This window comes from Falco cherrug, chromosome 2 (genome assembly GCF_023634085.1).
Source record: "Falco cherrug isolate bFalChe1 chromosome 2, bFalChe1.pri, whole genome shotgun sequence".
Classification (NCBI taxonomy): Eukaryota; Metazoa; Chordata; class Aves; order Falconiformes; family Falconidae; genus Falco; species Falco cherrug.
Genome location: NC_073698.1, coordinates 4,805,987 through 4,822,347, shown reverse-complemented (window position 1 = coordinate 4,822,347; position 16,361 = coordinate 4,805,987). Strand labels below are relative to the sequence as shown.

Sequence of the window (16,361 nt, the reverse complement as noted above, 5' to 3'; positions counted from 1 at the left end):
CTTACCCTTCAGCTCCTCTGCAGTGGAGGACGGAACTGTGCCCCTTCCTTGCTTTTGATGAGATCCACTCCCCCAGCTTGGCACCCAAAATGTGGGCAGTGCTGGATGTCAGGGTACCTGTGTCCTTGTACACAGCTCGCCACTCTGATGGAAATTGGCGAGGAGAAATTATCCAAATCAGACACCTTTTCCCACTAACCTGCCAGAGGAAACCTTTAGCGGCAGCCTGCCAAGGTGTCCTCAGACTGACAACAGCTTTTCCAAATGCCATCCAACTCGGAGGCCACAGGGAAAGCTCGGTAAACAAACTGTCCTCAGGTACCATGCTCATCCTCATAGCATCCCAGGGCTTCCTGGCAGCATGGTGGCACGGTGACTTATCCATCAGACATGTTGTTTGTTCTCTCCCTGCCAGGAGAAGCATGCAGAGGGCTTGTAGAGGGCTTGTTTTGGTAGGGTTGTTTGCCTTTTTCTTTCTTTATTTATTTATTATTATTATTATTTTTTATTTGTGCTCCAGAAGTGAGTTGGTTCCTCCTTTTTTTACCAATAAATGATGAAGCTACTCCAAAGAGTGGGGGAAACAATGGCAAATGGGCACACTCTGCCCCGTGCTCCTCTATGGATTATTTCTAACAGATCTCTACTAATCCCTCCTGACAAAATCTCATCAGCCGTAAGTTTTAACTGGCACAAAGTCAGTAGTGTGATCTGAGGTGTTTTGTGGGTTTATCTGCCAGGGAAAATCAGAGGAGCCCTTTATCTGTGGGGCCCCTTGGACCAGCTCACCCTTGCCAGCACAGTGTGGGCATCACAGGGAATTTCATGCTGCGCAGGGATGCCGAGCAAACCTGGCACTTTTGTTGCAAACACCGATGGGAGCGCAGGAATTGAGCATCGCCCAAACATCATCGCCTTCCCAGGAGCATCATTTGAAGTCCATGGGATACAGGGAGTTGTAGCCCCAGCCTCTGCCTTCTGAAGCTGACATCGCAGCTCTGGTGAAAAAGACCATTCTCAGTGACAGTTTCCGAAAGAGGCTGAGTAATCTGAGTAATTATTTCACCCGGATAAGCCCGGGAACATTGTGTGAAGCTACGCTCACACAGCAATAGTCAAGCGCTCTGAGCAAGGGAATTCAGAGCTGTCAGCAAGGAGGGAAATACCACGTTAGGGGATTGAAAACATTCATAAAAAATTCCTGGCTCCCAGCCTAGTCCATCCCATTGCTGGCCGTGCTCGAAGTTGTGTATTTTTGCTTTGGGGATGGAGTCGCAAGGAGGGTATTTTTTCCCCTTTGCTGCAACACATGGCCAAAAAGGAACATCTTAACCTGGACTAGTGAGTGCCGAGCCTTCAGCTGCCCACAGCCCACCTGGCACGTTGGGGTTTTGCAGGGCTGTGCTGGCTTGTCCCTGCTGAGCCTCTGGCTCACTTTCTTGCAGGGACTAGCGTAACAGCTGTAGCACAAGCCCAGTGAGACATATGCATGCAAGTCGTGTTGCTGACATAAAGTTTTAAGTTGTGGGTGTCCAACACTGCTTTTTCCAGACCGTGAGAGTCTAATTCCCTGAACTCGGAGGAGAAGCAGCCAGGAAACGTGGGGTTAAGATGACACTTCCCACATGGCCGCGCTACATAACCTTAACTCTGCCCCCCTGGGAATGGCAATAGGAACTGGAACAGGGTCTTATCCCTCCTTGGCTGTATTTGATACATTCCCTCAATGTAAAGATCTCAGCATAAAGCCAAGGGATTTGAAGGCTATGACTACGCTGTTAAATAAAGGAGGGCCACGGGTTTATCCCTGGCCCCGATGCAGATGGCCATGAGGGATGGAGAAGCATCATTCTTTTGGGCTTGTGGTTGGATTCAGTTGAGCAGCTTTGGTCATGATGTGGGTGTGATCGATGCCTGAAGGCATCCCGATGGGACCCGCTGGAGGTTATTCTCATAAGTGCCCCACATGGACATGGGGAAGGAGCGCTGGTCCTCACAGCCTGCGAGCTGGGCACTGCAGCATGGCAAGTTGAAATGGCTTTGGGACCTCTGGCTCAGAATTCACCCTGTGCATCTTATCCTCATGAGGACCTCTCTCCATTTCAGGCCAACATGAGAGCACAAATATGTTGACTTTTCCTTTTAGCTTGTGCTAGTCATTAAATACTATTTTTCTGGTTCAGTTTCCTTTCTTGCCTCCTTTTCTAGCTGTCAGCAGGACCCATCATCAGCATGTGACCTGGGCACATGAGCTGTCTCTTTTTCTCGTGCAAAAAAAACCCCACAACATAAAAAATACAGACCAAAATGCAGTCTCCTTCTGCAACCACAGGATTGCTCTTCCCAGCCCTTGCAATACCCTCCCAGCCCCGTGAACCAATCCGTCTCTCACCTCCTATTACAGAGTTCATCTCACAGACCTAATGGAGTACGTGAGTCCTGAATCGGCTCCTGTTAATGCTCTCAGTGGCCAGGTCGCTGCGGGAAGTGAGCTGGGAATTCATTTTGAAAATCAATGTGGACGCCAATAGAGCGGCTTCCCCTGGGGATGCGACATGCTTTTACCAGGCATTGCTGCCTGCTCCCGTTCATCCCCCGTTTTCTTTTATGTGGCCAGAGTAACCATGGAGTAATTCATCCTGCTTTCAGTGAGCCCATCTATTGTGCTGTGCTCTCCAGTTTCCCCAAATCAGTCTGACATTTGGGAAAAGATTTGGGTCTTCTGGCAGTGCGGGATTCACTGGGTTCCTCAGAGTGTTGTGATCTGAGTTTGCTGTGCCCTGGGGTGATGCTGGGGACCGTCTCCTCTGTGCAGCCCCATCTCTCCCCTTGGGCTGTGTTGGTACAAATAAATCGATGCCATTTCTAACACCCGGGTGTATTTTGGCCTGCCATGGCTTTTCCATGCAATGGCAAGTGCGGAGTCTGCAGGGATAGTGCTGGAGGATTGCTCAGGACAGAGGGACCCCATCCTGGTGCAGTTCAGAGTTGTCCCCAGGGGCAACCTTCGTGCTGGGGTGGGGACACAACACTAACCTGCCATCCTCGCACCACCCTTGGAAGAGTCTTGGCCAAAGTCATGGGCAGTTCCTGGCTGTGATTCGGGAGGTAGCAAGGGGGTGTGTGTGTGTGTGTGTGTGTGTGTGTGTGTGTGTGTGTGTGTGTGTGTGTGTGCGCTATTCCTGAGAGGCACTTCGGGTGCAGCCCCCCTGTTTTTGATAGCAAAGTGGGTATGGGCTCTACCATGCTGGTTGACTTCAGAGCACTTGATTTGGGGCTAAGGTTTGGGACTCACAGAGCTCTCAAGACTCCTTTTCCAATGGGGATCAGTCTGCACTGCTACGGGATAAATATTTAATAAGAATGAGGGTCAAGACACCGTTTTGTCCAAGGACAGTGAGACCGCCATTTACTCCCATGAAAAGCACTGAGGGATCTTTAATGCCCGTGCAAAGAAGACAGGACTCAGAGTTTAAAGCTCTCGTCCCCCACCATTAATGTCAATGTTAAATATTGATCTTTTCTGTGTTTAGCACAAACCAAACAGCAGAGTCGAGACACGCTCTTTGGCTTTTATTAATGTACTTTTTCTGCGTCAGGTGAAGTTTGCAGTAACGCCGGGAGAAAAAATGTAGCACTGGTGAATGAGCGGCAGAGGGATTGATTTTGTATCTTGATATGATTCAGAAGTCAGTGAAAAATCACCCTGTGTGGAACATCTCCTTGTCCAAGCCAGAGAATGGGTGGATTTACCCAGGGAAAGATGACCTTTTCATTAGGATTTGGGTTTTTTCCTACATTTTGCATCAGCACCAAATAAATGTAAATCACAGCTGTTATAAAGGGTGACTTCAGTGAACCACGATGAGTCATTTTCACATGCCAGGAGTGCATGCATGGCAGGGACACCATGCATGGGCTGCTGCATGGGCTTCTGCAGCCAGAGACGGATCAGCTTTCCCAAAATATTCTGCAGCTTGTGATTTTTCTGGGATTCAGGTTTTTTTGGTTGTTTTTGGTTGTTTTTTTTTAATAAGAGTTTACAGCTTGGCTGTAAAAACTCATCTCTGGTTCAGATTCTTGGAACATCCTCTGGGATGTTCTCTGCTGAAATGAATTTAATATATTAAAGTGCATTTCTCCTTCAGCAAGAGGACCAGGCACTAGAGTCATGCCTTGGGTCTGCATCCTGTTTTACTAGCAGAAACCAGCAGGAGCCCTTTCGAGGTCACAAAATTAATAGAGAATTGGGGAACATGGGAATATTTTTCATCTCTGCTGTCATTATGTCCATCCACATTCCCACCCTGTGCCTCAGTTTACCGAACTGTAATAGGATAGCGGTGATGTCCTTACACAGAGGGGTGGGGATGACTTAAATCACATGTCTAAAGCCACCTACAGAAAGTCTCTAAGAAAAGGCAGAAGTGGAAGTGGTGGTGTGAGAGCTCTTCTCTTCCTTTTCCTTTTTAAACAGGTTTTACCAACCCACGGAGCTCGCTGTGAATTGGGCTGACATCCCCCAGACATCCCCACAAGCCGATAAGCATGTGATAAAATATGATAAAATATGATAAAGTATCTGTTTCTTCACATGATACCTATAGTTATATGTGCTCCAAGTGGAGGAGCCTGCTGCTGAGTGCATCACTCAGAGCCATAAGTAAACCACACCAACCTCCATAAATGCTGGAGCATTTAAGGAAGGAAAATCCCAGGAACACAGGATATGGTGTCACCGCATCTGGCCGCTCACAGGTGTGTTTTTTTCCTGCACAGACACCCTGAGGAGCATTGCCTCCATGAACCATGCACCGCGGTCCTCCCCAGCAGAGCTCAGCAGTGCCAGCCACCACCTGCTGCGAGAGCGCAAGTCCTCAGCACCGTCCCACTCCAGCCAGCCCACCCTGTTCACCTTTGACTCACCTGCTGGCCACCTCCAGAGCACCCTGTCCGCCAGTGCCCCCCAGGACTACCTTTTCCTCCACCAGTGTATGAGCAGAAAGTCAGAAAATGCAAGGTATTGTAGCCCACCTGGGAGAAAACCTTGGGGACAGCTGAGGGAGGGCTGGGGGTGAGTGGCTCAACCCAACTCCATCCTTGGAGGTCTGAAAAACCCAGCTGGAGAAAACCCTGAGCAATGGTCTCATCTCATCGTGGTTGGGAGGAGGTCAGACCGGCGACGTCCCGAGCCCCTAGCTTTCCTGGCTTTCTGGGTTGTATTAAAAACTGGCTGAAGTGCTGGACTCAGAGGGTGGTGATCAGTGGCACAAAGTCTAGTGGGAGGCCAGTCACTAGCAGTGTATCCCAGGGGTCAGTACTGGGTCCAGGCCTGTTTAACATCTTCATTAATGATCTGGATGGTGGGGCAGAGTGTACCCTCAGCCAGTTTGCTGGTGGCACCAAGCTGGGAGGAGTGGCTGGTACACCAGTGGGTCATGCTGATATACCAGAGGGTCCTCAACAGGCTAGAGAAATGGGCCAGCAGGAACCTCATAAAGTTCAAGAAGAAGTGTAGTCCTGCACCTTGGGAGGAACAACCCCAAGTGCCAGTATATACTGGTGGCCACCCAGCTGGAAAGCATCTTGGCAGAAAAGGACCTGGGGGTTCTGGTGGGCACTAAGTTGAACATGAGTCAGCAATGGGGCCCTTGCAGCCATGAAAGCAAATGCTCTCCTGGGCTGCGTTAGGCCAAGTACTGCCAGCAGGCCAAGGCAGACGATCCTTCCCCTCTACTCAGCACTGGTGAGGCCACATCTGGGGTGCTGTGTCCAGTTCTGGGCTCCCTTGTATGAGAGACAGGGACAAACTGGAGAGAGTCCAGCAAAGGGCCATGAAGATGCTGAAGGGACTGGAGCATATCTCCTAAGAGGAAAGGCTGAGAGAGATGGAACTATTCAGCCTAGAGAAGAGAAGACTCCAGAGGATCTCATCACTGAATATGAATGCCTGCAGGGAGGATGCCAAAAGGATGGAGCCAGGCTCTTGACAGTGGTGCCCAGTGCCAGGACCAGAAGCAGTGGACACAAAATGAAACACAGGGAGGTCCCTCTGAACACCAAGATTCAGCTTTTCACTGTGAGAGTGACCAAACACCACTGCAGGTTGCCCAGAGAGGCTGTGGAGTCTCCATCCTTGTTTGGACGGAGTCCTGGGCAACCCGCTGTAGGTGGCCCTGCTTAAGCAGGGGGGTTAGACCAGATGACTTCTAGAAGTCCCTTCCAACCTCAACCACTTTGTGATCCCACAGACAGGGCCCTAATTCCTGCCTTTAACCAGCAAAACTACAACCAGTGGGACGGGCAGGGTTTGCTCCGTTCATCCCTCCCAGAGCTCACTGGGCTTCGCGGCAGCCCGTGGTGCACAGTGTGGTGTTCCTGAGCAAGCGACGGCTCTCCGCCTCCAGTCTCAGCCGGTTGCCTTAAATAGTGAGGAGGTTTTTTGACGTGAAGAGTTTTGGCTCGCAGGAGCGGTGAGGAGGGAGGGAGGCAGCAGCGGTCAGAGCCCAGCTGGCGTGGGGTGAGAGCAGAGCCCAGGCTGCAGCCTCCGCCGGGCTTTCCTGCTGCAGCTGCCTTTCCCTACTCGGAAAACAACAACGGACAAAGGCTCAGAAAAATTAACTTCAGATGGAGTTAATGGAACAGTGTTTAAAATACGGCTCTCTGACACTCCAGCTGTGAGGATACCTAAAAGCCACCCTCCGAGAGCCTACGCATGGCTGAGACCCAGAGGAGGACGGAGCCAGCACCAGTGCCTTGGTGGGCAGAAACAAACTGGCCAGTGGCAGCTTCTGCAACTGGGCCAGAAATAATCTCCCCGATCAATGCCCCAGTGCACAGGACCAGGCTGCAGGACTGCTGGGAATTCCTCCCCTTTCAGTTCTGGAGCTCTTACTTTACTCATCCATAAAATGAGGGTAATAGTAGCTAATTGGCGGGCAATGCTGAATAATTAACCCGTGAGATGTTTCAAGTCCTCAAGCCGAAATGACCCTGCCAGAGCCCAGATGTCTCCCGGGAGGACTGAGCTCCAGCGGCAGCAGGGATTTGTCATATCGCAGCATCCCTTGTTTTTCCCCCCAGATAAGCCCTATTTCTGAGCGCCATCTCGTGCTGGCTCCATGAAACAGAGCCCCTCTTGTCCCTGCAGAGCATCAGCCCTGCCAGAGCAGTGAAAACCATCATCTCCTCGCTTTTCCCAGAGGGCTGGCACTTCCCCAGTCATTTGCCACAACTGGAAATTCCCCCCAGCCGTTTCACTTTTTCCCAGCTCGGTGACTGATACAGGGCAGGAATTCCTTTCACAGGGAGGTGTTGAAATGGGGACAGCTGAGCCCTTTCTGGCTTTGAGTCTGTGGTCCCCAAAAGTCTGACCCATGCATGGTTATACCTCTGTGGGCAAAAAGACCCAGCCCGACGCTCCCGCTCACCCTCTCCTGGTGCGCATGCACTAACTCCTCATGGCAGGGTAACCCTTCTTCGGAGCTTTGCCGTATTTTCTTCTTCCACGCTGCTTCAGCCAGCTCAGGAAAAGGTATCATTATCACCAGTGCTCATATCTGCTGCATCTTGCCCTCATATCCCAGCACTTCCACAGTGATGCTCGTGTTTCCCTAAGCCTTGTGGGATGTGGAGGTGCTTCACAGCGGCAGGGGTTGAAGATGGGGGGGGGGAGAAAAATCCCAAGTGGCCAATTGAAGTATCCCCTGACTCAAGAAAATGTCATTTGCTGGGGTTAGGGGTGCAGAAGGCAAACCCATGGGGCTCATCATCTTCTGCAGCACTGGGGCATTGAAAGAGGAAGCAGTAGGAGGGATAAAACAGGAGGTGAAACACCTTGGAGGGGAGCGGTGGAGGAGCGGTGGCTAGCAAGCAGTCATTAGAGGACCAAAGTCTCCCCAGTGCTCACCCTCCGTCTTGGCTAGCATCCCCAGGCATGACTGCAATACAAATTGAGGAATCATTAGCAAGGCAAGGACCTAGTGACCACGCTTCCCTGCTCACCCTGGGGGACTCGAGGGCTTTTGTACCTCTGAATTCAGCCCTGAGGTTCATTCCTCCTCCCCTGCAGATTAGGGCTACGGACCCCAGATCCCAGCTGGTCACTGCTGCCATCTCCCCAGGGCTTGCCCTGCAAGAGGGCAGAGTGGTGGCATGGTTGGAGGCTTTGAAATAATCCCCGTCAGGAATTTTTCCAGTCCCTCTCAAAGCACATTTGCAAGGCAGAGGTGAGAGTAAGCCTTCCTCCTGCGCTGTGGACGGGTGGCTGACACGTCACAGCGATGCTAATGGGGTGGCTCTGTGCAGATGTGTCTTGGGTTGCTGTCAGATGGTACAAAAATTGCCCTTTTGGATCAATTTATGTCTGGATAAACAGCTCTTCCTGCCTGTAGACAGAGGCATTTTGAAGGTGTTTTGGGATAAAACATGTTGTGGGCATGTTTGAAGGGGTCTGAGGTGTTCCCCATGGCCTGGGGTTGGCCAGTGCAGGTTGGGAAGGTGATAAATGCGGGAGGCAGAGCTCGGTGCACCCCAGGTCTGGCTCTCCCCCCATCTCAGCCCCTTTTTCCCCTTCTTCTACAGGAGTGCCAGCTTCTCCCAAGCCACAAGATCCGCCTTCTTCATGCGGAGTGACACGGCGGTCCAGAAGCTCTCACAGGGCAATGGGCACTGCATGAACGGGGTTGGAGGGCAGCTGCATGGCTTTTACAGCCTGCCAAAACCCAGCCGGCACAACTCAGAGTTCAGGGACAGTGCGTACGACCTCCCACGCGCCTTCGGTTCCTACACCCACCCCAAGTCGAGCCTCACCAGCTCCGAAACTGATAATGAGGAGGTTTACGTCTACAAGACCCCCAACAACACCCTATGCAAGGAGTTTGGGGAGCTCTCCACGGACTCCTACGACATCCCCGCCACCCCGCTCTCTGTCTATCAGATCCCCAGGACATTTACGCTGGACAAGAACCACAACACTCTGGCCGTGGCTGCCAGCGACTCGCCTGCTGCACCACCTCCGCGGCCCCCGAAACCCGGGCAGATGGAGCCACGGTGGGGCAGCCCACCCCAGCGGCCCCAGCCCAGCGAAAGCTTAGGGCTGGCCCCGATGGCAGCCACCATTCCCCGGAGAAATACGCTGCCAGCAGTGGAAAACAGCAGGCTACACCGAGGTGAATTTGGGGGTGGGGAGCTGGGGGTGGCTTTGTCCTATCTAGCAGACTTGGACAGGTCGGTCCCACTGATTTGTGGTAGGGCTGGGGTGACTGTTGGCGTCAGTCAGGGTGTCGAGCACAAAGCAGCTCTCCCCAGTCAGAATTTGGGTTTTGCATGCAGCAGGCTTGGAGAGGTATTCCCAGAGCTCTGCCTACCAGAGCTGCTCAGCTGGGTCTTGACGGCGTTGTACCTTGAACCAAAATCCCAAATCTGCTTGCCCATGCAGCCCTTCACCAGTGCTTTCGGCCATTTTCAGCTTACTTCATAACAAGGTTTGTCAGAACATACTTCAGCCTGGAGCTGCCTTGGTTTTCCTCACCAAACAGGGATGTAATTTTGCACATCTCCCAGACCCAGCATCCCCAGTATGGCAGAGCTGCCCTTCCCATAGGCCATGGATGGACCGTGCATGAATGTGCCCTTTCCAAACCTTGTGCCTAGGATGAGATAGTCACAAAGTAACTTAGAAGAGGTGGTTGGAGAGGGAACATACTGCAAATGATACGCACGGCTCCCTGAAATGCGTCTTCCATCCCCTCCTACCTAAATACCAACATTTGGGCTGAGATCAGACCCATGCTCAGCAGTACACAGACCAGTCTGAGAGCTTAATACCCCATTCTCACCCCACCATCCCCTTACCAGAAGCTGCCAGCCCTTACACCTGCTGAGTGAGCTGTAGTGGAGCTCTCCCTTAACCCTGTTTTGTCACCATGATCTGCCTTATCTGATGTCTTTACCCCTGGGATTTTGCAGCACTTTGGCAGAACCAGGTTAGGTCCCCGTGGCACGTGCGTTGTGTTGATGCATCAGAGACATGCTAATTGGGAGGGACCACAGCGAGGAGCCTGCGACAGGCTAAAAACCATATCCCACCAAAGTCCACCAGTGTCTCAGCCGTCAAGAATAGATACTGCCCTCCCAGCGCCTGGATTTTGTTTGCAGGGGACCCTTTTATTAGCAGTTATGAATTTGTGGTTGTGTTGCAGCTTCTTCTTGTGAGACGTACGAATACCCCCAGCACGGGGGTGGCAGCACTGTGCAGTCAGTCGAGTCGATGAACGATGGGTACAACTCCTACCTGGTGAGTTGGCCTTGGTGTCGGCCACCACGCTATAGGCACCGTTTGCACCTTACAGATTCAGAGACAAGTTAGTTCAAGGGTTGGACCTCACAGCCTAGACCTGCAGAGCTAAGAAGGGTTTTTTTACCAATTTCAGTTAAAACCATGGTGGCCTGCAGGGCAGAGATGGAGGGACAGCCCCCTAACCCAGCGCCGCATGCAGAGCTTTGCTTTGGGTACCTCCACAGAGCCTATCTGCCTGGAGCTTTGACCCAAAAAAAGCACCCAGGAGTTTGGCTTCTTCTTGAAAGCCTGGGATGCTGCTGAGCTGAATTTTGACATGTTGCCAGAACAGCCTCTTTTGTGCACTTTCTAAGACTTCCTGAGCTGGAAATGACATTAAAGCAGCCTTTCGTATTGCATTTTAGTCATGGCCAGAGCCCAGGGAAAAATTGCTTTCCAGGTTAAGCATGCTTCTGCAGCTCACTCTGATCATGAGAAGAGGCTCAAACTGGGCGATTCAGACCCTTCCCTGAACTCATGATGTTGCAATGTCTTGGAAATAGTGGAGGTAGACTCTCTTAGCGCAAACTGATGGCCAAGGAGGGGACAGACCATCCCTTCCTTCTGTGCTGAGATTTTAAAGCTGGTCCCACCTCAGGTGTGTGTGATGCTGACAGCACACCTTTCTGCTTGCCCCCCAGCAAGCCAAGACAGCAGTGGCCCGCTCCCACAGCACCGACTCCGAGGACAACTATGTCCCCATGAACCCCGGTTCCTCGCCCCTGATCCATGCCGAGAAAGCCAATGACAATGGCCAAAATCTCTACATCCCCATGAGTCCTGGGCCGCATCACTTTGACCTGGTGGCGTTGTCCTCAGCCACCCTCCCCGTACATAAAGGAGGAGCCATGGCACAGTGCCACAGACGTTTGAGTGAAATCCAGCCCCCACCAGTCAACCGCAACCTCAAACCTGACCGGAAAGGTAAGAACGTTTGTTTGTGGGCAAATCTTTCCAGGAACCTTTCTATTCTTGTAATACTTCAGACTACATCTGTTGTCTTGTGCACACTCAGTAGAGTCCTATGGGGGGTGTGCTTTGCTACCACCAGCACAGTCAGACCTTCAGATCTTCCCCATCCCCTTCCTCTTTTAGGAGGATTATGGTGCAAATGCAGCTTTTGTGGTGCTTGAACAGCCTTTCTCAAACCCTTCCTGGCCTTGAGAGGAGATGCACGTCACAGGCAGGATCTCACCCCCTTTGCCTGCACCCCTTACCACGCTCCACCCCAACATCTCTGTGTCGTATTCAGATGACCCCGCTGTTTCCTACTGGCTAGTTCTAGGCAGTTCTTCACTCGGGGCTCTGCCTACATCCTCCAGATCCCTCCCCAAACCATTGTCTGACAGGTTGCCAAGGAGGTGCTGGGGAGGAGGGCTCCCATCATTAGGGTGTCAACACCTAACCTCATCAGCATGCTAGGCGAAGGATGGGGCTGGAGCACAGTGTTCTTCTCTTCCACCTAATGAGAAGACATTGCATGTTACCCTAGTCCATTCCTGTCCCCTGTGGAGAAACGCTCTGGCTGGAGGCAGCTCAGGGCTGGCAGAACCTGGTCTTGTCCCCATCTAACAGGTCATCACAGCTCCCTAATGAATAGGTTTGTTATACTCTGGGGTTTGGGTGTTTTTAGCAGATCTCCATTCCCCGGGAGGCACATTCCCCTTTTGGGGCCACCCGTCCACTTTGCGACTCTGGGTCAGAGGGAGAAATTCACTATTTTCCCCCAGCCCTGGTGTAAATGAGCGCAGGGATTTCGGCTGGAGGTATTTGTCATCAGCAAGGAAGGCTTGGGGGGGGCTGATCAGCAGAATGCAAAGCAACCAACAGTTTGTTGGGGACCCTCTTGTGCCAGTCATGGATGCCGAGTTGTAGGAACGTGCTGCCTCTGAATAAAGGCTTTTCCCCTCCCCAGCAAAGCCATCACCACTGGACCTGAGGAACAACACAGTCATCGATGAGCTTCCCTTCAAATCGCCAGTCACAAAATCTTGGTCCAGGCCAAGGTGAGTAATGGTTGGGGTATGGATTCTTGCTGTGCTCTGACAGCAGATCTCTGGTCTCACTGTCGCCAGTGCCCACATGCAGCCACACTGTCGCCTCTGCCGTGGGTTAAACATCTCTGGCTGAGTGTTGACTGCTCTTGTGCTTCTGCTTGCTGCAGAGGTTTCTTCTGGCCCAACATCTCTCTTTGTTGCAGGAGCATATTTCTCATGGGCTATTTTGAATCAAGCTAGAAGTGAGCCCTTCCTTCAGATGCAGACCTGAATTCTCCCAATTCAAAAATCCCCCAAAATGATCCCTTTAGCCCTCATGTTCTTTGTCAATTTTAGAAGCAGGAGCCACAAAGCTGTGTCATGCCATGCAAACATCTGCACTGGGATGAAAGTCCACCTTGTCCAACACCCTACCCCCATCAGGGACCAGCAGGAGCTATCTGGGAAGAGGGGCATTTATGGAGTAATTCTTTCCTAAAATATTCTGCCACACCATGGGGATTTGGAGCTCAGGGGTTTCCTTGGTCACATCATGGCTAGAATGAGGACCTGGGTCACATGCTGTTGAAGCAGAGGGTCTCCTCCCTTGGATCCCTCATGAGCTTAATCAAGTGTTGTAAGAGGCAGAGTCGTATTTGCCAGATCACAGCTGGTGGCAGGAAGATAAATTTGTTTAGGTCGGGCTTTCACGTGAAATCCCAGCATGTGGCCAAGCAGCTAATTAAGATCCCTTGAAGACGTTTCCTATTTCTGCGTTCTGACAACTCCTAGAGGGCTGTGGCTCTGACACAGGACCTGTGGTCCACCGTGACTCGTGACGCAGCTTAACTACCCCAACTCATCCACACCAGGGGCATGGGGCACGATTTCACATCCAGCTCTCCCCCCAAACCCCCCCGCCATAGTTTCAAAACACAGGGTGACACTCACAGGTCTGGCTGAGCTGTGTTTTGATTGCCTTGAAAGCAAAGCTTAGCCTGAAGGAAGTCTGCGAAATGAAACCAGAGCACTTCAGAGCAAAGTCTGCCAGCCAAAAATAACAGGATTCGCATGATTCCAGTTCTGCTGCTAATTCGTGATCTGATGTTGTCCAGCGAAAGGCAGAAGCAAAGCTTGGCTGCTGTGACTCCTCAAATAAATTGGATTGTGTGGAGCCTGACTGCAGGGCATGAGCGCTGTGTGCTGAAATCACTGCACTGGGAAACAGCGAGCGGGGTTTGATTGACAAGACGTCCGACCCTCGAGAAACTAATGGATTTTTCCCTTATCAGCTAATCATATGACCCTGCCTTTACTGCAAGGCAACAAACAGCTTTTTAAGATGTGAGTTTTAATGCCAGATGCTGATTGCATTATGTTATTCGGTATAATTAGATTTGGTCAATTGAAAGCAGGGAGATGCCTTGGAGGTTTTGTTTTCCAGCAAAAAATTTGGGTAGGGCCATGCACAGTAAACAAACGCTGGAGATGTGGTGGGGCTGGAGGTGAGGAGCTTCACCAAGCCTGGCCCTGCATCCTCCAAAATTAAATATTTCCTGTGAGATAAAAGAGTTCATGGAGCCTGATTTATGTAGCTGATAGCAGGAGAGTTACAGGTACATAGCAAGCAAGTTGTTATTAAAAAGTCCTAGCAAGAAAAAAATGAGAAGACTAAACCTGGTGATTGCTGACCCATGGGAAGGTCAGGTTGGAGAACCTCAGTGCCGCCAGCTCTTCTTCATGCCCTGTCCCCAGCTCCAAGCCTGGTGATGTTTGGAGGTCGACTCCCATCCCTCCTTGGCAATGGACCAGCAGCACCTGCCACCGTCATTAACACATTGATCCTTGTCCTTACAGCCAGACCTTCAACGCCGGCTCTTTGCAATACTGTCGCCCTGTCTCCTCCCAGAGCATCACCAGCACTGACTCGGGAGACAGTGAGGAGAACTACGTGGCGATGGTAAGGGCCCCACAGCTAAGATACATAGTTCTGGCAGGAGATATACGTTCTCCAGCTCTGCAAACACATTCCTAGCTCATGAAGTGCTCAGATAGCACTGTGTGGTGTACATCTTTACATACATCCCTACATGCATGGAAGAGTGGCTTTCATTCCTAAAATGACATGTCCCGTTGGGGTATTAACTGTATATGAGAGCAAGGACATATATCACGTACTTTGCCAGGAATTTAGAGGGGATAAAAACATCTAGGGACTGTCAGGGGGTATTTTCCTAATTTAAATTGATGTTTTTCAGAGGGTTTTTTTCCCCTAACAGCTGCTGACCTCATGTTTATGTGGAGGGCAGGGGCTATCGGAGCAGCAGCAGGGAGCGGCACTGCTTACAGGGAGGAGATTTTGTCTGCCTTCACAAAGCTGCTGAGTTGAAGCATATTTTCGAGGCTGTGTAACTAAGGGGGTAGAGGAAATCTGTGCTCTGTGTAGCATGGTTGTGATTAGCAAAGATCCCAGAGCTGGTCTGGCCTCGATGAGGTGTGGTTCCTGCGAAACGCTGAAGCCTATGTCTGATGTCAGGCATGCGAATAAAATTAGGACAAAGGCTGCTTCGATAGATAAAATCAAGAGCATGAGCTTGGAATATTTGTTAGCACAACATGCAATAGGTACAGTGCCCCAGCGCTTCTGCACGCCCTGGTCCCAGGGGCAGGTGAGCAGATATCCAGGCTGGCACTTTTAAAAGTGCCACCAAGGCATTTCGTTGCCAGATTTGTGATAATTCCTTTTTTATTTCCTTTCTTCCCATTTTAATCCTCATTATCTCTCCTGTCTCTTCCCTGCATTAGCAAAACCCCATTTCTGCTTCTCCTGTTCCTAGTGGTACCAACAGCCCAGCGCCTAAAAAGAGTTCGGGGAGTGTGGATTATCTGGCCCTGGACTTCCAGCCAAGCTCGCCAGGGCCACACAGAAAGGTATGGGGTGGGGGGAGGGGTGGGGGGCGGATTTTATAAACTTCTGGTTAAAAGTGATATATTTTTTTAAGGGTTTTTATGCACATTGGCAACAGCATGGCACAAAGCCCTGAGCAGATCAGCTCCAGAGCAGACACATTCCGCAGTGGAGCCAGGGAGTGTGGCATGGGGGGGGGGGGGGGGGGGGGGGGCGGGGGGGGCGGTGTCCTGAGCTGGGGAGACCTCAGGGGAGCACCATGACCTGACAGGAGGAGCCAGCAGCTTGCAGGAGGGCAGCTGACAAGGCATGGACAGGGCTGGGGGTAACAGTGGCCGCCCCTGCCCCGTTCCCACACAGGGCATCCCTGGAGAGCGTGGCGAGCAGGACAGGCAGCCAGGATCTGTGGGAGCAGCGTGGGCAGGAGGGTACGCGAGGAGCACGCTGCCTTAAAGGAGGGACGTTCCACTGGTGGAGTGGAGACACCTGAAGTCCACATAACCCAGCAACAGGGCACCATGCTGCGACCATCTGCATGGGTCAAGGGCACTCATCCTACCTGACCCTCAGCGGCAGAACGGTGGACATGTGTCTGAGAGCTAAGGTTGGGGGCTCTGCACCGTCTACCCCGGCGGTGGCTGATGCCCCCACCCAGACAGAGCTGCTGAAGAGCAAGGCTGCAGTGCAGACCTCCAGCTGCAGGACGTGTCCAGACCTTTCTCCTGGGGCAAGGGCAGGTAGGAGACCTGCCTGCAAAAGATGTGCCCGGGTGGAGGACCTCCTGCAGCAGGTGACTGAGCTGCAGGAGGTGGTGAAAGGGCTCCGTAACGTCAGGGAGGCTGAGGAGGAGTTAGATAGCTGGCTCCAGGTGGTCTGTGGTGGATCCACAACCCATGGCCAAACAGCCAGAAACTCCCCCACCGACACACAGAAGGGAGGGGGGCCTATAATGCAGAACGGTGGAAGTTTGCAGTGACAAGGACCTGCAGGAGGAAAAAACTTCCCCCAAAGCCTGAGGTGCCTTGCAGAACCGCTTCGCCACTTTGTAGACTGAGGAGGAAGGACCCACCACCCTAGGAGGGATGCTGGAGCCAAGGAGGACAGCCTGATCTGCTCCCTGTAAAACAACCAATGCAGC

General features: G+C 51.9%; 1 protein-coding gene across 2 annotated transcripts in view; it reads left to right on the top strand.

Annotated features, from left to right (window-relative positions):
- Positions 1-16,361, top strand: part of GAB2 (GRB2 associated binding protein 2) — a 101,749-nt gene that overhangs the window by 73,126 nt on the left and 12,262 nt on the right. The window contains exons 3-9 of one of the 2 annotated variants that reach the window (XR_008730754.1): positions 4,780-5,020; positions 8,584-9,170; positions 10,203-10,297; positions 10,981-11,263; positions 12,255-12,345; positions 14,173-14,275; positions 15,153-15,246. Coding sequence is in view for 1 of the 2 variants with exons in the window: in XM_055701186.1 (XP_055557161.1) it covers positions 4,780-5,020; positions 8,584-9,170; positions 10,203-10,297; positions 10,981-11,263; positions 12,255-12,345; positions 14,173-14,275; positions 15,121-15,246 (1,526 nt within the window). In the remaining variant the exon portion in view is untranslated. Of the gene's footprint in view, positions 1-4,779; positions 5,021-8,583; positions 9,171-10,202; positions 10,298-10,980; positions 11,264-12,254; positions 12,346-14,172; positions 14,276-15,120; positions 15,247-16,361 lie in introns of both variants that reach the window. The other variant, XM_055701186.1, reaches the window with a different exon arrangement.